Source organism: Phyllopteryx taeniolatus, unplaced genomic scaffold (assembly GCF_024500385.1).
Source record: "Phyllopteryx taeniolatus isolate TA_2022b unplaced genomic scaffold, UOR_Ptae_1.2 contig_34, whole genome shotgun sequence".
NCBI lineage: Eukaryota > Metazoa > Chordata > Actinopteri > Syngnathiformes > Syngnathidae > Phyllopteryx > Phyllopteryx taeniolatus.
Window position 1 is genome coordinate 151786 of NW_026903272.1, and position 24166 is coordinate 175951.

Here is a 24166-nt window from a genome sequence, read left to right on the forward strand (position 1 = left end):
CCAATCGCAGGGCGCATACAAACAAACAACCATTCGCACTCACATTCACACCTACGGGCAATTTAGAGACGTCAATGAACCTAGCACGCATGTTTTTGGGATGTGGGAGGAAACCGGAGTTCCCGGAGAGAACGGGGCCGGCATTTGAAGCCCGGTCCTCAGAACCGTGCTCACCGGTCCTCCACTGTGCCGCCCCAATATTGCTTACTCCACGATTCCTGGTCCAAAACAACATCAAATGCATTTTTTTATTTCCAGGTTTCGTGAAACTTGTGTTAGCGGTTGACTCCCGTTGGGCGGTCTGTCAATCACTCCCAGTGCACCTTACAGGAAACAAGGCCTGTGTGTGTTGTTGTTTTTTAAAAATCTGACATTAAAAACGGCTTCACCGATGGGTGAAGCTGACAAAAACCTTCTCCCCATTGGAAAATCAAACCCAAGTCTGCGCAGACAGCGTGAAGAGTTCAGCGAAACAGCCCGAAACCCAACCCCCCGCGTGAGAGACGAATGCCGGAATCTTGGCCGAGTGTTTGGCGAAAGTGGAGCTTGTATCTGTGTGAGGGTTATAATCTAATGTGTCGTGAGCGCTTGCTGCAGGGGAAAATAAATTGTGGAAAAATGTATTTTTTTTTTGGGGAGGATTGGTGATTAACTAGTGTGAGTAATATTTTAGTAGTTTTTTTGTTTTTGTTTTGTTGAAGTTTGCATTTGACATTATGGCATTATCACTTTTTAATGTGGGGGGAAATGGCTTTCATAAACAAGCAAGTTGAGTCACCATCAATGTTTTAAGAGGTGTATTTTATTAAGAATCACAAATACACTTTACAATACAGCCCTGTGGGGCGCACAAGCATAACCGATCCATACCGGATTAACAACGTCCGCCACCGGCATGTTGAAATTATTTGACCATGGTGTAGATGGGGAAGCAAAATGGAGTAGGGTTTATTTTAAAGGAAGCATTAGCTAAGAATGTGCTCAGAAGAAGTGGGACACTGAGAAGACCAAGGAGAGGAGAAAGGAATACATTGAGCTGCGACGTAGGGCAAAGACCAAAGAAGGGGCACATGAGGACATGTACGCCAGGTTGGACACTAAAGAAGGAGAAAAGGATCGATACAGGCTGGCCAGACAGAGCGATAGAGATGGGAAGGATGTGCAGCAGGTTAGGGTGGTTAAGGATAGAGATGGAACTGCGACAGAAGAGGCAAGTGAAGAATAATGGAGGAAAAGTGTGCTGGTGCCCAATTTCAAGAAGAATGGTGATGTGCAGATCATATCAAAAAGAATTCCTTTTTGTGGGATGACGTGCCCGTCTTTCCTCAAGGAGACACTTCACCGTCGATTTTTTTACAACAAGCTTCCCAAACCTTCTAGAACAATGGAATCAGTGCCTATGTTCACCCCATTAACTCGCCCCTTGAAAGTGTTTTGGGAACACTGCTAATTCTCAACATTTGCACACGGGAGACTTTCAGAAAATATAGGGACAAGGAGAAAACAAAAGCTGGGACACAGAATACAGATTCGATTTTTGTCAGTCAGTAACATAGTAATTACATTTTTTTTTTTTTTTTTTTTTTTTTAAATTGTGATTCTCACCAGCACACTTGTGTCTTAACCCGATCATCTCAGAGAATCCTGAGCAGGAAAAAGGTTTCTCAACAGTGTGCGTTCTTGTGTCTTTTTAAATTTGTCTTCTGAGTGAATGTTTTTCCACAAACTCTGCAGGGAAAAGGTTTCTCACCAGTGTGCGTTCTTGTGTGCATTGTTAAGTTGTTCTTACCAGAGAATCGTTGACCACAAACTGAGCAGGCAAAAGGTTTCTCACCAGTGTGCGTTCTTGTGTGTCTTTTTAAATTTGTCTGCTGAATGAATGTTTTACCACAAACTGTGCAGGAAAACGGTTTCTCACCAGTGTGCGTTCTTGTGTGCATTGTTAAGTTTTTCTTACCAGAGAATCGTTGACCACAAAATGAGCAGGCAAAAGGTTTCTCACCAGTGTGCGTTCTTGTGTGTCTTTTTAAATCTGTATTCTGAATGAATGTTTTACCACAAACTTTGCAGGAAAACGGTTTCTCACCAGTGTGGGTTCTTGTGTGTATTTTCAACTTTCCCTTTTCAGAGAATTTTTGACCGCAAACCGAGCAGGCAAAAGGTTTCTCACCAGTGTGTGTTCTTGTGTGTCTTTTTAAATCCGTCTTCTGAGTAAATGTTTTACCACAAACTGTGCAGGAAAAAGGTTTCTCGCCAGTGTGGGTTCTTGTGTGTCTTTTCAAGTGTTCCTTCATAGAGAATCTTTGGCCACAATCTGTGCAGAAAAAAGGTTTCTCACCAGTGTGAGTTCTTGTGTGTATCGTTAGGTTTTTCTTACCAGAGAATCGTTGACCACAAACTGTGCAGGAAAAAGGTTTCTCACCAGTGTGCGTTCTTGTGTGTAATTTTAAGCTTTCCTTCACAGAGAATCTCTGCCCACAAACTGAGCAGGAAAAAGGTTTCTCACCAGTGTGGGTTCTTGTGTGTCTTTTCAAGTTTCCCTCCCAAGTGAATGTTTGACCACAAACCGAGCAGGCAAAAGGTTTCTCTCCAGTGTGTGTTCTCACGTGTTGTTTCAAAATGCTCTTATTAGCAAATGTTTTCCCACACTGAGAACATTTCCATCGTTTGTTGTCAGCGTGACATGTCATGCCACCTTCTGACTGTTCATCATCTTCATCATCATCATCAGTGCGAGTAGAGTGTGACGTGATGTCGTCACTATCTGATAGTGGAGCTAAGAGGCCGTCTGCTGGTGATCCTCCACAGTGGTCTTCTCTGTCACCTTCTGTCTTCATGTGTTGACTTGAGCTGCTGCTGCTTGGAGGCTCCGCCCCTCTGCTCTCCTCACTTTGACCTTCAGCTTCACTCTTCAAAGGGACACCAGTCCATGGAAACTTGGTGATATCCTCCTCCTCCTCTTCCTGTTTGATGTGGGGACACGCTTCTTCCTCCTCTTTTTTTATAAAAATGGGCTCCTCTTCTTCTTTGATGTGGTGGACCTCTTTGTCCTCCACCTCCTCTTTAATGTGAGGGGGCTCAGTGATGTCTGCAAGACAAACACACATGGTTAGGTAAATCTTTTCTCATGTGACTTTAATTTTGCGTATTATGGTTTAGATTAATATTTTAGGTTTGTGTGAAAGGGAGATGAGTTTGATATATTGAAAGTAAAATTGTGCAGGTCAGCAACAACAATAAAATGTAAAAAAAGAAATATAAGTTAAGTGATATTTTAAGCAAGTTACTCGAGTCGTTTTCCAAGTCAACGAAAACATGACACATCAATGAAATTAATGTCGTTTCTCGCATTGATTAATTCTGGACAATTTTCCTCTGAGTGGGTTGCTGCAGCAGCCCCAAAAAACATTTGTATTATAAGCCTAGGGGTGATTCCCTATTCTGGCCGATGATGGCGGATTGTTAACCTGATGTGCAAAAAAAATGTGCGCAGTGCAGGAATATTGCTCCATCGATTTACTGTAGTAACAGTAGTAGTGGTGGTTGTAGTCATGATGGTAGCAATTTAAGTATTAGTTGTAATCGTAGTGATGCTGGTGGTAGAAGTTGTAGTGGTAGTAGTACCAGCAACAAAATGCCTCTCTGCCCCACTGAGGACTATCATGGACTGCTACACAGGGTGTCGGTCCTTGAAACGAATAGTCACCGTCTTGAAATGTATGTGGATGTAAATGGGCAGTCGGGGAATCAAACGGCTCTACTGAGGTCTCAAAACGGTGAGCAGAAGTGTGCTAACAGACAAATTTGAACCACTTTTGCAAGACCCTGGCCAAGAATGCCCATCCCCCACCACCACTGAAAGGTATGAAACTAAATCATACAAGGAAAAAAAATGCCACCCCAAACGTTAATAGTTGGTGATGGAGCTGTCAAGGATGTGAAACATTTTTGGAGTGAGAAGAACAACATAGTACTGTTTTACACCAATGACATGGTGTCCGATAGCTCCCAAAAAATCCTGGCGACCACGAATCTGTCATTATACACACAGGGACTCTGGATGTTGTCAAGCAGCAATCAGAGGTACTGAAGAGAGATTTTATTGACCTCCCAACAAAAGTGCAAAGAAGTGTGTACCGAATTATCTGTGAATTTCATTGACAATTTCCACGTTTTTTGGGAGGACAGACTTCTTTACAAGACAAGCGGTTTCGGTCTAAATCGACAACGAGTTAAGTTATTGGCTGCCAACATTTTTCATTTCGTACGTCATTCAACGGCCCAAAAGGAAAACATTAGCCTTGTTGACACGGCTGACGGACAAAAAGATGCAGTTGTTCCCAAACAATTGGAGGAACAAGAGATAAGGCGACATGAGGCGCGGAGGGACTCATCAGCGTCAACCAACCAATCAGAGGAATGAATGAGTAATGGGATGAGGCAGCACTTTGATATCTCCTACACCCCTTCTTGCCCTATTGGACCAAAGCCCAAAACTCACTCTCTCATAGCCTAAATGCCATGTTAGGTCTGATGGACAGCATGAAGGCTATTGTCAATATTGGACTCTAGCCCACACCACGCCAAGATCTTCCCAGCCCCCCTCGCCTGAAACCAGCGTCCACGAAGATGAGAAGGGGCCCTCCTCCACCCCTGAAGAACCTTATCCGCAAATCTGACTGATATGTGCAGGGTCTTTTCCAGAATAAGTCAAACCTTGATGGAGATCAGGCAATTTTTGATCCCTGTAATTAGGACAGGGACAGAAAGTGGATCAAAGAAATACGGCACCAAAAAAAAGTAGAACCACAAATTTAGGATGAGGTTGCACTGGGTAATAAATCACTATTGATTAATGACATCATTACAACCAAGGATTTGGAAATGAAGCGTGGTTAACAGAAAGTAGGTGGAATACCATTTTAAATGAAGCAACACCAGCAAATTTTAATTTTATGCACAAGTGGCGGATAGGGGAAAAGGGCGATGGTATTGCTCCTATTTTGAAGTCATTATTTCAGTGTAAAGAAATTATTCTGGGTGAGTTCAGCTCTTTTGAATATCTGTTTTTTTCTGTTCAAGATGACCCAAAGGTTATCGTTTTAATAGTTTATAGACCTCCATGATACAATAGAACATTTATGAAGGATGTTTGAGAACTGCTGTCAGTTATTTGTACTGACAACAACTATTTTTTATTTATTTTTTTTTTTACAACGGGAGACTTGAACATTCATGTTGACAATAACATGAACCCACACTCAAGGTCACATCTTAGACCCGGTCATCTCTAAGGATGTTGAAATTCTATCAGTTGACATTAAGGATATGGCTATTTCTGACCATTTTGGTGCATTTTTGGAATTACAGATTCTTCCAGAAGTTCAGACAACCTCTGTGTCCATTACGAAAAGGTACATAAATGAGAGTACCGCCACTAAGTTTCTGGAGACCATAGCTGTGCCATTCAAAGGTAAAGTTTCATGGACAGAACTAGAATCCAGGTCATTTACATTTTATTATTAGTCTTAGTCTGGGCCAGTTCACAGCTGGTAAATAGCCTGTGCATACCTACCACTTAGATAGATTGTATATGATTTCATACCTTGCATTCTGTGTATATACGCTTGTGTAATAACAGACAAGACTCAAATCGTGTATTCATGAAAGCTAATTATTTTAACTATTTCTGAATTTCACTCACCCTGTCGCTTAATACATTTAGCATTAGCATCAGTAAAAGATCTGCTCGAAAGGTGGGTAGAGTCGCCAAGCGAAAAAAGTACACAGTGAGTAATCTGCTCCATTTGCACGCTGATTGAGGAGTGTCTGCAACATTTGCACAATCGACACTGTCCCAGATTATCGCATTTACTACTAAACTGCATACATTTCTTGAAGTCTCTATTGCGATATGAGTCATTCGAACTGCTCTAAGTGCTAGAGGACTCTGCATCTTTTTGCACAATTGTAAAAAATAAAAATAAAAAATAAATGTGACTGTGCTAATTCTGATGTTAGTGTGCGTGTGTGTGTGTGCCCAGTCAAAACTACAAAAGAAAACAAAAAAGAACATTTACTGCACAGTGTTTTCTCAAGTTACAAGTGGGACGAAATGAAATATGCACGTTTGGGCAGACAGTGCCAGACAAATACGACAATACATGGGACCTGGATGGCATACCCAGTGCGAATACCGACGGGAGACGTCGTGTGAGGTCATGTGACTTTCTTGTGCCGTTTGATTGGTGAATCTTAAAACGGATTGACGCAAACAGCGAGTTGAAGTCGCAGTCTCGCGCACGAAATAATTGATCGATAAAAGCAGCGAGCGCCATTGAGATCACCGCAACGGAGTAAAAGTACAGTGACTTATTAACAGCAGAAGCGGCGAAAGTTTTTTTTCCCCGGGTCTCGTCAACTCCCGTGACTGAGCGCATTAATTACGTGCGTCCGAATGCAAAGTTAGGATGCACGCAACAAGTGAGCCCACCTGCTCTGCGTGGCACAGTCGGAGGCCGCAGATCGAACGCAGCGTCCGGTCGTTGACCTTTTGGCCCCTCCTCCTCTTTCGGGCCCCGAAGTTCCTCCTCGTACTCCGCCGTCCTCCTCGCACGCATTTTCACACGGCGATCGCAACACTTCTCGGACCTGCGAAACAATTCAATAAAGACTCAGATTTGGACATTGTGGGTTAAACAGTACATTAGCGTCAATGGCAAAGCAGGAAAACGGAATTAAGCAATGTGAGAAACGTGAGAGAAAGAAGAAAGCTAATTTGTGACCTAAGGAGAGAAAATCGGTGTTAAAGCATTCCAGACAATTCTCCATTGTGCTACAACAGGACTCAGAATGCAGAATCAGAAAAGAATCGTTACAGGATATTATTTCAGTTTCTCAGACAAAAAAAATAGCTGATAGAATTTAGTTGTTGGCGTTTCTTTTTCTTTTTTTTTTTTAAACAACATTAAAGTGAACACTTTACCTCCCGCTTGATCTCAAACGCGTCTCTTTGTTAGCAAGCTAAGCTAGGCTAGGCTAGGCTAAGCTAGGCCGAGGAGCTTCCAGGTGCACGAGACGACTCCAACCGGACGCGAAGATTTCACGAGTGACGTTTTCGTCCGCTAAAGTCGTGATGGGGGGGGGGGGGGGCGTCAAGCGTCGAGGATTCCCAACGTTCGGTCCCAAATTCGGGAAGATTTGCTGAAGCGCATTCGAGCCTCGCCGCGCATCGCGAGATGTGAAGGGAGCCGTATTACCCATGATCCTTTGGGGCGGAACTATTTAAAGCGACAGGCCACCGACGCGAGCCACTTCTCCTTTCCGTCTCATATCTCCTCCGATGCATAATTTCATGTTGTGCTGTTTCCTCTTGTTGATTTTGGCGCGTTCCCAACCCTCTTTTGTCTCGTGTACCCCCTGAACATTTTTGTCATACCATGAGTAGCCCCTCACTCATACGTGTTTGATCCTCCTCCAAAAGTATCGAACTTACCACAACTGCTTATTGCACGAAAAAACGAACAGTCCCTGAAGGCAACGCCTTACTTCGATAGATAGATCGACAGAAAGTTAGTAGTTAAAAACTATTCCCACTGTGAAGTAAATGACATTCACGAACTTCCTAAAGTTTGCGAAACCTTTCCACACGAGCCAAACAATCGGTTTGTTATGACGAGAGATATAGAAATAAGAGGACAAAATAAGGTGTACACACACACACACAGTCCTTAGAGGGGGTGCTGGAGAGAGCTCCCGCTGGGGACTCCATCGTTCTGCTGGGGGACTTCAATGCTCACGTGGGCAATGACAGTGAGACCTGGAAGGGCGTGATTGGGAGGAACAGCCCCCCCCCCCCCCCCCGATCAGAACCCGAGCGGTGTTCTGTTATCGGACTTCTGTGCTCATCACTGCCGACGCGGCCGACCGGAGCTGTGGCCATAAGGTAGTCGGTGCCTGTCGTGGCGGCAATCCCTGAACCCATTGGTGGACACCAGCGATGAGGGATGCCGTCAAGCTCAAGAAGGAGTCCTATCGGGCTTTTTGGCCTGTGGGACTCCGGAGGCAGCTGATGGGTACCGGCTGGCCAAGCGGAATGCGGCTTTGGTCGTCGCTGAGGCAAAAACCCAGGCGTGGGAGGAGTTCGGTGGGGCCATCGAGAACGACTTCCAGACGGCTTTGAGGAAATTGTAGTCCACCATCCGGCGTTTCAGGAGGGGGAAGCCGTAAACAATCAACACTGTGTATAGTGGGGATGGGCTGCTGCTGACCTTGACTCGGGACGTATTGAATCGGTGGGGAGAATACTTCGAAGACCTCCTCAATTCCACCGACACGGTTCCTCAAGGCTCTGGATGTTGTGGGGCTGTCCTGGTTGACACGCCTCTGTAACATCGCATGGACATCAGGGACAGTGCCTCTGGATTGGCAGACTGGTGTGGTGGTCCCCCTTTTTAAGAAGGGGGACCGGAGGGTGTGTTCCAACTACAGGGGGAACACACTCCTCAGCCTCCCTGGTAAGGTCTACTCAGGGGTGCAGGAGAGGAGGGTCCGTCGGGAAGCCGAATGCTCAGATTCAGGAGGAGCAGTGTGGTTTTCGTCCTGGCCGTGGAACAGTGGACCAGCTCTACACCCTCGACAGGGTCCTCGAGGGTGCATGGGAGTTCGCCCAACCAGTCTACATGTGTTTTGTGGACTTGAGAAGGCGTTCGACCGTGTGTTTCGGGGGGTCCGGTTTGGTGGCCTCAGTATTGCATCGGTGCTTTTTGCAATGACGTGGTTCTGTCGGGTTCATCAGGCCGTGATCTCCAACTCTCACTGGAGCGGTTCACAGCCGAGTGTGAAGCGGCTGGGATGAGACTCAGCACTTCTAAATCTGAGACCATGGTCCTGAGTCGGAAAAGGGTGGAGTGCCCTCTCCAGGTCAGGGATGAGATCCTTCCCCAAGTGGAGGAGTTCAAATACCTTGGGGTCTTGTTCACGAGTGAGGGAAGAATGGAACGGGAGCTGGACAGGCGGATGGGTGCAGCTTCCGTAGTGATGCAGACTTCGTATCGGTCCGTTGTGCTGAAGAAGGAGCTAAGCCGAAAGGCGAAGCTCTCGATTTACCGGTCGATCTACGTTCCTACCCTCACCGATGGTCACGAGCTGTGGGTCGTGACCGAAAGAACGAGATCCTGGATACGAGCGGCCGAAATGAGTTTCCTCCGTAGAGATAAGGTGATTAGCTCGGTAGTCCGGGAGCCGCTGCTCCTCCGCATTGAGAGGAGCCAGAAGAGGTGGCTCGGGGCATCTGTTTAGGACGCCTCCTGGACACATCCCTGGTGAGGTGTTCCCACCGGGAGGAGATCTCGTAAAGGACCACGTCACTTTTTATGTGTATAAAATTTAGGAGAAAGAGACGATAAACCTTTTATCAGTCTCGTAATCTCAAGGTTGCTACCGGAATTCGATAAGAGTTCTCGATAAGCAGAGGTCTTTTGTCCAACCCAAACACACACACAACTGATACAGGTAGTGGATTTTTTGTTTTTATAGAACATTTAATGAGATCTAACAAGCGGAATCTACAGGGGAACATATATATTTGTACAACCCCAATTCCAATGAAGTTGGGGCGTTGTGTTAAACAGAAATCAAAACAGAATAAAAATTTTTTAGGAAATAATCATTAACTTGGAATTTGATGGCTGCAACACGTTCCAAAAAAGACGGAGAAAGTTGAGGAATGCTCATCAAAGACCTGATTGGAACATCCCACAGGTGAACAAGCCAATAGGGAACAGGTGGGGGCCACGATTGGGTAGAAAAGGAGCTTCTCTGATTTACTCAGTCGTTCACAAGCAAAGATGGGGCGAGGTTCACCTCTTTGTGAACAAGTGCGGGAGAAAATAGTCCAACAGTTGAAGGACAATGTCCCTCAATGTACAATTGCAAGGAATTTCGGGATTTCATCATCTACGGTCCATAATATCGTCAAAAGGTTCAGAGAATCTGGAGAAATCACTGCATGGAAGCCGCCGGCTTCTCTGGGCCCGAGCTCACCTAAGATGGACTGATGCAAAGTGGAAAAGTGTTCTGTGGTCCGACGAGTCCACATTTCAAATTGTTTTGGGAAATTGTGGACGTCGTGTCCTCCGGGCCAAAGAGGAAAAGAACCATCCGGACTGTTATGGACGCACAGTTCAAAAGCCGGCATCTGTGATGGTATGGGGCTGTGTTAGTGGCAATGGCATGGGTAACCTACATGTCTGTGAAGGCCCCATTAATGCTGAAAGGTACATACAGGTTTTGGAGAAACATATGCTGCCATCCAAGCAACGTCTTTTTCATGGACGCCCCTGCTTATTTCAGCAAGACAATGCCAAAGCACGCGTGTTAATGATTATTTGCTAAAAACAAAGTTCATCAGTTTGAACATTAAATATCACGTCTTTGTAGTGTATTCACTTAAATATAGGTTGAACGTGATTTGGAAATCATTGTATTCTGTTTTGATTTGTTTAACACAACGTTCCTACTTCATTGGAATTGGGGTTGCGCAATACATTTGTGGTGCAATCAATACAAAATTGAGCTGACGTATGAGGAACTGTATTGTGACAGGCTGACATGTCCAAAATGTGGGCGGGCCAAAATCTGGCTGAAAAATAAAATCTCATCAGAAAACTATTCTAAAATTACGACTGAATCTATTTTGGAGAACGTTTTTCTTTAGACATTTATGAGTCCAGGACTATGGCATAAGTGGCAAAGTTCTCACCATTAACTAGTCCCTTTAAAGTATTTTGAAACTCATGCTAATTCTCAACATTTGCCAGCAGATGGCTTTTTGAAAATATATGGAAAACAAGATACAATAAAAGCTGTTACACAGACTACAATAATGTGGATTTTTGGAAGTCAGTAACATAGTAATTCCATTTTTTAAAAAACATTTCAATTTGCATTCAAAGCTTCTTGATCACTGCTATTCTCACCCGCACACTTGTGTGTCTGAACCCGACACTTACGAGAGAATCTTTGACCACAGCCTGAGCAGGAAAAAGGTTTCTCACCAGTGTGGGTTCTTGTGTGCATTTTTAAGTGTCCCTTCTGAGTGAATCTTTGGCCGCAGTCGGAGCAGGAAAAAGGTTTCTCACCAGTGTGCGTTCTTGTGTGTCTTTTTAAATCTGCCTTCTGCGTGAATCCTTTCCCACAAACTGAGCAGGATAAAGGTTTCTCACCAGTGTGGACTCTTGTGTGTTTTTTTAAACTTCCTTTTTCAGAAAACCTTTGGCCACAACTTGAGCAGGCAAAAGGTTTCTCTCCAGCGTGGGCTCTGGTGTGTATTTTCAAGTGTCCCTTCACAGAGAAGCTGTGACCACAAACGGAGCAGGAAAAAGGTTTCTCACCAGTGTGCATTCTTGTATGTGTCTTTAAGTTTCCATTCACAGAAAATCTTCGACCACAAACTGTGCAAGAAAAAGGTTTCTCACCGGTGTGGGTTCTTGTGTGCAGTTTTAAGTGTCCCTTCTGAGTGAATCTTTGACCACAAACTGAGCAGGAAAAAGGTTTCTCACCGGTGTGCGTTCTTGTGTGTAATTTTAAGCTTTCCTTCACAGAGAATCGTTGACCACAAAATGAGCAGGCAAAAGGTTTCTCACCAGTGTGCGTTCTTGTGTGTAATTTTAAGCTTTCCTTCACAGAGAATCGTTGACCACAAAATGAGCAGGAAAAAGGTTTCTCACCGGTGTGCGTTCTAGTGTGTATTTTTAAATCAGTCTTCTGAGTGAATCTTTTACCACAAACTGTGCAGAAAAAAGGTTTCACACCAGTGTGGATTGTTGTGTGCTTTGTTAAGTTCCCTTTCTGAGTGAATCTTTGACCACAAACTGAACATGCAAAAGGTTTTTCCCCAGTGTGTGGTCTCGTGTGTTGTTTCAAATGTTCAAATGTTTTCCCACAGCTGGAATATTTCCATCGTTTGTTGTGAGTGTGACGTGCCACATCACCTTCTGAAGGTTTATCATCAGTGTGAGGAGGATGTGACGTCACGTCGTCACAATCTGACAGTGGACCTAAGAGTCCGTCTGCTCGTGATCCTCCACAGTGGTCTCCATCAACTTCTGTCTTCATGTGTTGACTTGAGCTGCTGCTGCTTGGAGGCTCCGCCCCTCTGCTGTCCTCACTTTGACCTTCAGCTTCACTCTTCAAAGGGACACCAGTCGATGGAAACTTGGTGATATCCTCCTCCTCCTCTTCCTGTTTGATGTGGGGGCGCCCTTCTTCCTTTCCTTTTTTAACCAAAATGGGCTCCTCTTCCTCTTTGATGTGGTGGACCTCTTCGTCCTCCACCTCCTCTTTAATGTGAGGGGGCTCTGGTTCCTGCCGCTCAGTACGAAGGTCTTCAGTGATGTCTGCAAGACACAAGAAGACAAACACACATGGTTTGGTGAATCTTTTCTAATATTAAGACTTTAATGTTGTGTTATGGTTTAGATTTATATTTAAGGTTAATGTTGAAAGTCAGTTGAGTTTTATATATTGGAAATAAAATTGGGCAGGTCAACAACAACGACAAAATGTGAAAAAGTGGAAAATAATAAAGTTCAGAAAAACAAGTATCAATAAAGGCAATGCAGTGGACTCCTGCAGACTCCCGGTTTGGCATTTGCACATTTTTTGGGATATGTTTTTTTTATGTAACCTCAGCAGCAGTGAAGTAAATACAAAAATATCCAGTTCAAAATCATTTTACAAAGCCTCACCGCCTTCATCCAAACATCTCCCTTTCAAAAGTTTGACGGATACTGCACATGATTGCTGCACCTGTTTTCCAATCGGAATAATTTCAAGTGATATAATATTGACAACTTGTTACTTTTTAGGTTCAGTTTTCCATCCATCCATTCTCTACCACTTATCCGGGTAGGGTCGTGGGGGCAGTAGCTTCAGCAGGGACGCCCAGACCTCCCTCTCCCCAGCCACTTCATCCAGCTCTTCCGGGGGGATCCCGAGGCTTTCCCAGGCCAGCCGAAGGATGTAGTCTCTCCAGCGTGTCCTGGGTCGTCCCCGGGGTCTCCTCCCGGTGGGACATGCCCGGAACACCTCACCGGGGAGGCGTCCGGGAGGCATCCGAATCAGATGCCCCAGCCACCTCATCTAGCTCCTCTCGATGTGGAGCAGCAGTCTAAGGCTAGTCTAAGGCTCTAGTCTTAGATTCTCCCGGATGACCTAGCTTCTCACCCTCTCTCTAAGGGAGAGCCCGGACACCCTGCGGAGGAAACTCATTTCGGCCGCTTGTATCCGGGATCTTGTTCTTTTGGTCACGACCCACAGCTCTTGACCATAGGTGAGGGTAGGAACGTAAATCGACTGGTAAATCGAGAGCTTCGCCTTTCGGCTTAGCTCCTTCTTTACCACAACGGATCGATACAAAGTCCGCATCACCGCAGACGCTACACCGATCCGCCTGTCGATCTCCCGTTCCATTCTTCCCTCACTCGTGAACAAGATACTGGAACTCCTCCACTTGGGGCAGGATCTCATCCCCGACCTGGAGAGAGCCTGCCACGCTTTTCCGACTGAGGACCATGGTCTCAGATTTGGAGGTGCTGATTCTCATCCCAGCCGCTTCACACTCGGCTGCGAACTGCTCCAATGAGAGTTGGAGGTCACGGTTTGATGAAGCCAACAGAACCACATCATCTGCAAAAAGCAGAGATGCAATACTGAGGCCACCAAACCGGACCCCCTCTACGCCTCGGCTGCGCCTAGAAATTCTGTCCATAAAAGTTGTGAACAGAATCGGTGACAAAGGGCAGCCTTGGCGGAGTCCAACCCTCACTAGGAACGAGTCCGACTTACTGCCGGATATGCGGACCAAACTCTGACTCCGGTCGTACAGGGACCGAACAGCCCGTATCAGGGGGTTCGGTACCCCATACTCCCGAAGCACTCTCCACAGGACTCCCCGAGGGACACGGTCGAACGCCTTCTCCAAGTCCACAAAACACATGTTGGGCGAACTCCCATGCACCCTCGAGGACCCTGCCGAGGGTGTAGAGCTGGTCCACTGTTCCACGGCAGGACGAAAACCACACTGCTCCTCCTGAATCTGAGATTCGACTTCCCGACGGACCCTCCTCTCCAGCACCCCTGAACAGACCTTACCAGGGAGGCTGAGCAGTGTGATACCCCTGTAGTTGGAACACACTAAGAGGGACCACCACCCCAGTCTGCCAATCCAGAGGCACTGTCCCCGATGTCCACGCAATGTTGCAAAGGCGTGTCAACCAGGACAGCCCCAGAACATCCAGAGCCTTTAGGAACTCCGGGCGAATCTCATCCACCGAGGAGATTTTTAACTACCTCGGTGACCTCAAACCCAGAGATAGGAGAGCCCACGTCAGAGAACCCAGACTCTGCTCCCTCATGTGAAGGCGTGTTGGTGGAATTGAGGAGGTCTTTGAAGTATTCTCCCCACCGACTCACAATGGCCCGAGTCGAGGTCAGCAGCGCCCCATCCCCACTATACACAGTGTTGGTGGTGCACTGCTTTCCTCTCCTGAGACGTCGGATGGTGGACCAGAATTTCCTCGAAGCCGTCCGGAAGTCTTTCTCCATGGCCTCACCGAACTCCTCCCATGCCCGTGTTTTTGCTTCAGCGACCACCAGAGCTGCATTCCGCTTGGCCAGCCGGTACCCATCAGCTGCCTCAGGAGTCCCACAGGCCAAAAAGGCCCGATAGGACTCCTTCTTCAGCTTGACGGCATCCCTCACCGTTGGTGTCCACCAACGGTTTCGGGGCTTGCCGCCACGACAGGCACCGACCACCTTACGGCCACAGCTCCGGTCGGGCCGCCTCAGCAATGGAGGCGCGGAACATGGTCCACTCGGACTCGATGTCCCCCGCCTCCCCCGGAACGTGAGCAAAGTTCTGCCGGAGGTGGGAGTTGAAACTCCTTCTGACAGGGGATTCTGCCAGACGTTCCCAGCAGACCCTCAGAATACGTTTGGGCCTGCCACGTCGGACCGGCATCTTCCCCCACAATCGGAGCCAACTCACCACCAGGTGGTGATCAGTTGACAGCTCCGCCCCTCTCTTCACCCGAGTGTCCAAGACATGCGGCCGCAAGTCCGATGACACGACCGCAAAGTCGATCATCGAACTGCGACCTAGGGTGTCCTGGTGCCAAGTGCACGTGTGGACACCCTTATGCTTGAACATGGTGTTCGTTATGGACAATCCGTGATGAGCACAGAAGTCCAATAACAGAACACCGCTCGGGTTCTGATCGGGGGGGGCCGTTCCTCCCAATCGCGCCCTTCCAGGTCTCACTGTCATTGCCTACGTGAGCATTGAAGTCCCCCAACAGAACAATGGAGTCCCCAGCGGGAGCGCTCTCCAGCACCCCCTCCAAGGACTCCAAAAAGGGTGGGTCCTCTGAACTGCTGTTTGGTGCATAGGCACAAACAACAGTCAGGACCCATCCCCCCACCCGAAGGCGGAGGGAGGCTACCCTCTCGTCCACCGGGGTGAACCCCAACGTACAGGCGCCGAGCCGGGGGGCAATAAGTATACCCACACCTGCTCGGCGCCTCTCACCATGGGCAACTCCAGAGTGGAAGAGAGTCCAACCCCTCTCGAGAGGACTGGTACCAGAGCCCAAGGTGTGTGTGGAGGCGAGTCCGACTATATCGAGTCGGAACTTCTCGACCTCACACACCAGCTCGGGCTCCTTCCCTGCCAGAGAGGTGACATTCCACGTCCCTAGAGCCAGCTTCTGTAGCCGGGGATCGGATCGCCAAGGTCCCCGCCTTCGGCCACCGCCCAGCTCACACTGCACCCGACCCCTATGGCCCCTCCCACAGGTGGTGAGCCCATGGGAAGGGGGACCCACGTTACCCTTTCGGGCTGTGCCCGGCCACCATGCGCTCGCCCTTGAGCGCCACCACCAGGCCTGGCTCCAGTGGGGGGCCCCGGTGGCCCGCGTCCGGGCAAGGGAAAACGAAGTCCATTGTTTGTCGTCATCATTAGGGGTCTTTGAGCCGTGCTTTGTCTGGTCCCTCACCTAGGACCCGTTTGTCATGGGTGACCCTGCCAGGGGCATAAAGCCCCAGACAACTTAGCTCCTAGGATCACTGGGACACACAAACCCCTCCACCACGACAAGGTGACGGCTCAAGGAGGTTCAGTTTTGATTGTTTAATTCATTCAATACCATGTCTTGGCACTATAATCGCTATTCTCACATATGTGACAAGTTTTATTGACAGAATCACACGGAAGAAATATCAGGTTTACAGATATTTGAAGTGAGTCGAGTAGTTTGGTATTAGTAGTAGTCAAGATAGTATCAATCGAAGCAGTCGTTGGTAGAAGTCGTAGTGGTCGTCGTTATTGTGATATTGGTGGTAGTATTGGTATTGTAGCCGCAATAGAATATAGTAATCGTCGTGGTGATAGTACAGTAAACACCCGCTATATTGCAGTCCTAGTTTGTTTTATTATGATTATTATGCAAGACTTCCCCCCCCCCCCCTTTTTAAACCAGTTAAGGCAATTGATAGTACAGTTAATCTCTCCGGGATGCAAAGACTTTATTTTTTGCACTCTATGTGCTATTAATTTTAATATTTTTGCCTTTTTTTTTTTTTTTTTTTAATCCATTGCTCTTACACTCTGACTCCCTCTCTCTATTCAGTGTCTAAATGTGTGTATTGTTTTAATAAAAAAAGTATTAAGGCCCTAACACAATTTCATCCATCCATTTTCTTTTGCTTATCAGAGGTCTGGTCGCAGGGACAGTAGCTTTAGCAGGGAATCCCGGATTTCCCTCTCCCCAGCCACTTCATCCAGCTCTTCCAGGCAGATCCCGAGGCAGATCCCGAGGCCAGCTGGGAGACACAGTCTCTCCAGCGTTGTCCCCGGGCTCTCCTCCAGGTGGGACGTGCCTGAAACATCTCACCAGGGAGGTATCCAGGAGGTATCCTAAACAGATGCCCCGAGCCACCTCATCTGTCTCCTCTCAATGCGGAGGAGCAGCGGTTCTACTCTGAGCTCTTTCTGGATGACCAAGCTTCCCACCCTCTCTGTTAGGGAGAGCCCGGACACCTTGCGGAGGAAACACATTTCGGCCGCTTGTATCCGGGATCTACGTTCCTACCCTCACCTATGCTCTCGTGAACAAGACCCCAAGATACTTGAACTCCTCCACTTGGGGCACGATCTCATTCCCGACCTGGAGAGGGCACTCCACCCTTTTCCGACTGAGGACCACGGTCTCAGATTTGGAGGTGCAGATTCTCATCCCAGCCGCTTCACACTCGGCTGCGAACTGCTCCAGTGAGAGTTGGAGATCACGGCCTGATGAAGCCAACAGAACATCTGCAAAAAGCAGAGATGCAATACTGAGGCCACCAAACCGGACCCCCTCTACGCCTCGGCTGCGCCTCGAAATTCTGTCCATAAAAGTTATGAACAGAATCGGTGATAAAGGGCACCGTTGGCGATGTTGCAGAGGCGTGTCAACCAGGAGAGCCCCACAACATCCAGAGCCTTTAGTAACACCGGGCAAATCTAATCCACCCCTGACGCCTTGCCACCGAGGAGCTTTTTTTAACCACCTCGGTAACCTCAACCCCAGAGATAGGAGAGCCCACCTCAGAGACCCCAGACTCTGCTTCCTCATTTGAAGGCGTGTTGGTGGAATCGAGGAGGTCTTCAAAGTATTCTACCCATCGACTAATAACGTCCCGAGTCAAGGTCAGCAAGGACCAGAATTTCCTCTAAGCCGTCTGGAAGTCTTTCTCCATGGCCTCACCTAAGTCCTCCCACGCCCGAGTTTTTGCCTCAGCGACCACCAAAGCTGTGTTCCGCTTGGCCAGCCGGTACCCATCAGCTGCCTCAGGAGTCCCACAGTCCAAAAAGGCCCGATAGGACTCCTTCTTCAGCTTGACAACATCCCTCATCGCCGGTGTCCACCAACGGGTTTGGGGTTTTCCGCCACGACAGGCACAGACCACCTTACAGCTAAAGCTCGGCCGCCTCCGCAATGTACGTGGGTGAAGTTCTGGAAGAGGTAGGAGTAGCAACGTCTTCTGAGAGGGGATTCTGCCAGACAATTCCAGTAGCCGTGTGTGGAGGCGGACCAGACTATGTCGAGTCGGATTTTCGCGACCTCACACACCAGCTCAGGCTCCTTCCCTGCCAGAGAGAGGTGATGTTCCACATCCCTAGAACCAGCTTCTATAGCCGGGGATCGGACCGCCAAGGTCCCCGCCTTCGGCCACTGCCCAGCTCACACTGCACCCGACCCCTACGGCCCCTCCCACAGGTGGTGAGCCCATGGGAAGGGGGACCTATGTTACCCTTTCGGGTTGCCCATGGGTGCAAGCCCGGCCACCTGGCGCTCACCTTCGAGCCCTACCTCCTGGCCTGGCTCCAGACAGGGGCCCCGGTGACCCGCATCTGGGCAAAGGAAAGCCACATCCATTCATCATGGGGGTCTTTTAGCCGTGCTTTGTCTGGTCCATCACCGAGGCCCTGTTTGCCATGGATGACCCTGCCAGGATGTCCCCACCCAGCCCGAGGGCGGGAGAGTGTCCCTTGTTTGTTGGAAAGGAGGACAGATAGGGGCACCAGACAAGGGAACAATAAGGGTGGGAACCCAGGGAGCAGGTGCGGGTCATGAGTGGGGGGCCCCAACGCCAAGCAGTCATCCAGCCCGGAAGGGTCCGGCCTCAGGAGCACCGCCATGCAACTAAGTGAGAACCCACCTTCCCCCCCGTTACTATGATTGCCGGGCCCTGCTTCCTACCAGCCCAATCCCCCCCCCAACCACGACCCACCGCTCCCCAGAGATGGTTGTATGTGGTGCATTAAAATGTGGGGAGTGTGTGTGATGCATTTAAAATCCAGGGGTGCGGGGAGGGCGCACGGACAGCACAGAAACCGGTCCGACACCCACACTCTCCCGATCCCATACCAGTCCCCCAGGAAGCCTTTGATATGTATGTGTTCCCAGATGTGATAAGTGAGAAAAATATATACAGTGAGTGAATAAGAGGCATGGAGGCATGGCTCCTGCAGGCCAAACAACCACCCAAGCAGTTTTAGTAATCGATTTGATATGACTGTTGAAAGCCAGGTCGGAATCTATCAGAACACCGAGGTTTCGGACTTGGTCTTTGGTTTTTAAAGAGAGTGACTTCAAGTGTTTACTCACAGCAATCCTCTTATCTTTATTGCCAAAAACAATTATCAGTTTTGCCGTGGTTTAATTGAAGAAGGTTTTGGCTCATCCAGATATTTAGCAGTTTTAGACCGTAATGGAACTGTAGTCATCTGGAGACACTGCTAGATAGAACTGTGTCATCTCCATAGCTATGATAGTCAAAATTAAAGTTCTGAAGAATTTGACCCAAGGGTAGCATATACAGGCTGAACAGGAGGGGTCCAAGAACTGACCCTTGAGGGACCCCGTAGGCCATTCACAATGTGTAACTTCATTTAGCCCTAATCTAATTAAATAGATCACACAAAATAAACGTGGAAAAGGTTTATGGTCAGAAGGTCATTCCATCCATTTTCTGAACCGCTTATCTTCACTACAGTCACCGGGTGTGTTGGCACCTATTTCAGCTAACTACGGGCGAGAGGCGGGGCACACCCTGAACTGGTCGCCAGCCAATCGCAGGGCACATATAGACAAACAACCATTCACGCTCAAATTCACAGCAATTTAGAGTCTTCAATCAACCAACCATGCACGTTTTGGGAATGTGGGAAGAAACCTGGAGACACTCAAATATTCACAAACGGATTTATCAGCCATTTTTGTTACCGAAGGCAAAGTTTTGTGCACAGAAATAGAATACAGGTCATTTTATATTTTGTTGTTCTTCATTTCCTTCGGGCTTGTCCCGTTCGGGGTCGCCACAGCGCGTCCTCCCTTTCCATGTGAGCCTATCTCCTGCATCCTCCTCTCGAACGCCAACTGCCCTCACGACATCCATCAACCTTCTCTTTGGTCTTCCTCTCGCTCTCTTGCCTGGCAGCTCCATCCTCATCATCCTTCTACCAATATACTCACTCTCTCTCTCCTCTAGCCTCCACTACTCTTTCCCATAACTTCCTCGTGTGGCTCATCAACTTTATTCCTCTACAGTTCCCACAGCTCTGCACATCACCCTTTGTTCTTAAAAATGGGCACCAGCACACTCTTCCTCCATTCCTCAGGCATCTTCTCACACACTAGAATTCTATTGAACAAGCTGGTCAAAAACTCCACAGCCACCTCTCCTAGATGCTTCCATACCTCCACCGGAATTTCATCCGGACCAACTGCCTTTCCATTTTTCATTCTCTTTAATGCCTTTCTAACTTCCCGCTTACTAATCATTGCCACTTCCTGGTCCACCACACTTGCCTCTTCTACTCTCCCTTCTCTATCATTTTCCTCATTCATCAACTCCTCGAAGTATTCTTTCCATCTACCTAGCACACTGCTGGCACCAGTCAAAACATTTCCATCTCTATCCTTAACCACCCTAACCTGCTGCACATCCTTCCCATCTCTATCCCTCTGTCTGGCCAGCCTGTATCGATCCTTTTCTCCTTCTTTAGTGTCCAACCTGCCATACCGACACACATATTATTGTTCACCTTTGTTCATATTTACAGATCTTTACAATTAGCATGATTTAAATAGGCATGAGTCTCCTGTTTCCATGCGGAGTGGAAAATTGTGACAAGTTTTTGGGCCTCCTCGACGTAATATTTTGTATTCCTAAGCTTTTGGTGTGCTTTTGCTTGGTTTAAGTGCATAGCAACTTTGTTCACAGGAGGCAGTACTTACGAGTCATTAAGGCAATTTTGGAAAGCCTAAATAGTTGATGAAAACCCACCTTGGCGTTGAATTTCATTAGATTCGCAAACCTATTTATTGTTATGTCAACCTTTTGCCGCCAAAATGCCAAATGATGAGCTCAAAGCTCGTGGCTAAAACATCCGCAACTCGTTTGTGTTCGACATTTGAATTTGTCTCCTCGGCTCTGAAGGTCTCAGGGTTGCGTCGATCGAGAATGACTCGTTCAAAAGAACAAATCGTTTGCGTCGGCTTGCTGAATGGAATCGTAGTTCAGTTTTGCTAACTCACAACCACTCAGGCAAAGAAAATATATTTATATATATATATATATATATATATAAGCGATAAATAGGCTCCAAAAGTGTGAACATCATGACTTTTTCAAAGCGGACATTCTGTCGTATTCAGACTGCTGACCTGCTTCCAACCGTCAACAATCTTCCCTTCTGGAGGGTTCGGCTCGCGACGCCGTTCACCCGGGCACCCGGCCAAATATGGTTCATCCACCGTTGTGAACCTTCAAGACTCGCAGTTCTTGGGACACCCAATTGGTACAGGTAAATCATCTCTCTCTGGATCGAGCTAGTAGTCAGATCAAATGTTTTGTGCATTCATATATTGACAGACATTTCCACCCTTGGAGTTAGCTGGGGTTGATGCAAGCGAAATATCTGCGCCACCAAATCTTGTTGAGAAATATGACGGCGTCTCGAGCTTCAGGTATGTTTGTACGAGACGGCCCAAGAACCGACAGGAACTCCATGGAGGCCTTTTGCCGAGAAGAACGGGGAGACAAAACCAAGAGCCTCATCCACAACGACCACCAAAGACTCCGAGCTGTCGTTGACATTAAAGGGGGCGCAATACACGCTATTAAAAACCGGGGTATGGAAACTTTGGATCAGGGTTTCTGGCAGTCATTAGGATTTATTATTCAGATTCTCTGGAAAAAAAAAATGGCCAAGAAATCATCAATTCTGCCAGGGTGTGTAAACTTATGAGCACAACTCTCCAATGGGATCGGGTGTGCCATTAACGACTTATGTGCACCGTTTTTGATTTGGGGCTTTGCCGTCGTGGATGGCCGGCCGGCCGGCCGCCACGTAGCTCCGCCCCTGCCGCAGACCCACATAGTACACATTATTGGATGTTAATAATGTTCTGTTAAATGCATCATCAAACGGGGCCTGTAAATAAAAACAGGAATATCAATAAAGTTAGAATGCTTGCGACAAGTGAGCCGACCTGTTGGAGGCCGCAGATCGAACGCAGCGTCCGGTCGTTGACCTTTTGGCTCCTCCTCCTCTTTCGGGCCCCGAAGTTCCTCCTCGTACGCCGCCGTCCTCCTCGCGCACATTTTCACACGGCGATCGCAACACTTTTTCCGCTCTACGTCGGAGGGAATGAGAAAAAGAAAGTGATAATCGGAAACAATTCAATAAAGATTCAGGTGTGGACATTGTGGTCAATATGGCAACGCACCAAAGCGGGAGATGTGATGACTGTCACCAAGACGAAACTAAAATATGTAATTAGGCATTGTTAGAAACCTGAGACAGAAAGAAGAAACATTATCCACATTCTCCTTGGGAAGGATTCAGAAATCAGATGAGGATAACAATAATAGTGATGATTCAGAAAACAATTGCTACAGGATATTATTTCAGTATCTCAGACAAAGCAAGTTCATAGACTGTAGTTCTTTTGATAGATTTTTTTTTTTTTCATTTTTTTAAAACACATTCTTACTATTAGGTGGCGGAAAGAAGAACACTTTACCTCCCGCTTGATCTCAAACGCGTCTCTTTGTTAGCAAGCTAAGCTAAGCTAGGCTAGGCTAGGCTAGGCTAGGCCGAGGAGCTTCAAGGTGCACGAGACGACTCCAAGCGGACGCGAAGATTTCACGAGTGACGTTTTCGTCCGCTAAAGTCGTGATCAGGGGGGCGTCAAGCGTCGAGGATTCCCAACATTCGGTCCCAAATTCGGGAAGATTTGCTGAAGCGCATTCGAGCCTCGCCGCGCACCGCCAGAAGGGAAAGGAGCCGCATTACCCAGGATCCTTCGGGGCAGAACTATTTAAAGCGACAGGCCACCGACTCGAGCCAACTGTAGTCAAGTCAGCCGCCACCTAGCGGCGAAAGCTCCCTTCCAAATAAAAGCCTTACCAATAATAGGCCTACAGGGACGTCAATGATTTCAAATCATTATATGAAATAAAATCTCAGTTATGACGCAACCAGTCCACTTCTGAGAGAAAGTCACCGACGCCACGATTGCAACCAGATGACAAATCCGGAGTTTTAACAATCGATCTATTATGCCGATGACATTTTCCATTTTTTCAACCCTAACATTTCCAAATCCGTGTATTTATTATGAATAATATTCAGCATACGCTGACTTACTAACATCTATTACTCAACAACGATGGGGTATGGTGTGTACGACGATGTCAAACTTCACATCGATCAGCGGCGAGGCCAGCCCTATTTTGCCTCCCCTATGGATTCATTCGAGAGGGGGGAAAAAAAGAAATTATTTTTTGCATTGATCGCACGAAGAAAAGTCAACCTCGTGAAAATCGGTTGAGAAACGAGCAAGTCACAACTTCACTTTAATGCCCATGCGTTGCCTTTGATGGGAACGTCGCCCTTACCAACATGGCCGCCACGTGGCTAAATTATGGCTTCAGTATTTGTTTTATAAAATGAAAAAAAAAAATAGGAAGTGGAGAGTGCCACACAAGATGTGATCATCAAAGTGGTAAACTTTTTAGTGACTGATCAAATGAATATTCCAAATAAAAATAAAAATAAAATAAAAACGTATGCAGAAAAATCAATACTCCAGTAACCTTGTCGTTTCCAATGGATGAAATGAGGACGACATACAAGCAAACTGAGTCACTCTCACTCTTTTAAGAGCTGCATTTTATTCATCAGTCCATTTCCACTAGTTCACCACCAAAAGTTTCTTTACAAATGGATTTCAATCAATCATTGGCTTATGGGATAGTGACATCACTAAAACACATGCATTGTTGAAAGTGTAGCTCTTAATGCTCCATATTTCACTAACATATTGATTTGATGGAGGTTTTTGCTCAAAAAAGGAAACTTAAGTCATTTCCAACAATAGCAATTTGTCGATAGCTAACGACCTTGATATTAAGCATTTACATTTTCAGTCGAAGCTTCTTGGTCGCTGCTGTTGTCGCCAGCACACTTGTGTGTCTTCGCCCGGGACTCACGAGAGAATCTTGGACCGCAAACCGAGCAGGGAAACGGTGTGTCGCCAGTGTGGGTTCTTGT

At 47.3% G+C, this 24166-nt stretch overlaps 2 protein-coding genes across 3 annotated transcripts; both read right to left on the reverse strand.

The window, feature by feature from the left end:
* Window positions 1–780: 780 nt before the first annotated feature.
* LOC133473668 (gastrula zinc finger protein XlCGF57.1-like) lies at window positions 781–7247 on the reverse strand. The gene is made up of 3 exons (XM_061765263.1): window positions 6986–7247; window positions 6494–6651; window positions 781–3088 (listed from the first exon to the last, which is right to left on the reverse strand). The coding sequence occupies exons 2-3, from the start codon at window positions 6618–6620 to the stop codon at window positions 1665–1667; spliced, it is 1551 nt and encodes a 516-aa protein (XP_061621247.1). The 5' UTR covers window positions 6621–6651; window positions 6986–7247; the 3' UTR covers window positions 781–1664.
* A 2270-nt stretch (window positions 7248–9517) lies between these two features.
* On the reverse strand, window positions 9518–22895 carry LOC133473667 (gastrula zinc finger protein XlCGF57.1-like). Of its 2 annotated transcripts, none has more exons than XM_061765262.1 (4): window positions 22635–22895; window positions 22338–22374; window positions 22101–22244; window positions 9518–12398 (listed from the first exon to the last, which is right to left on the reverse strand). In XM_061765262.1, exons 3-4 carry the CDS (start codon window positions 22210–22212, stop codon window positions 10939–10941), a joined length of 1572 nt encoding a protein of 523 aa, XP_061621246.1. In that variant the 5' UTR covers window positions 22213–22244; window positions 22338–22374; window positions 22635–22895; the 3' UTR covers window positions 9518–10938. The 2 variants fall into 2 exon arrangements, with proteins under 2 accessions (XP_061621246.1, XP_061621245.1); XM_061765261.1 differs by having other exon boundaries at window positions 22338–22405.
* Window positions 22896–24166: the final 1271 nt, after the last annotated feature.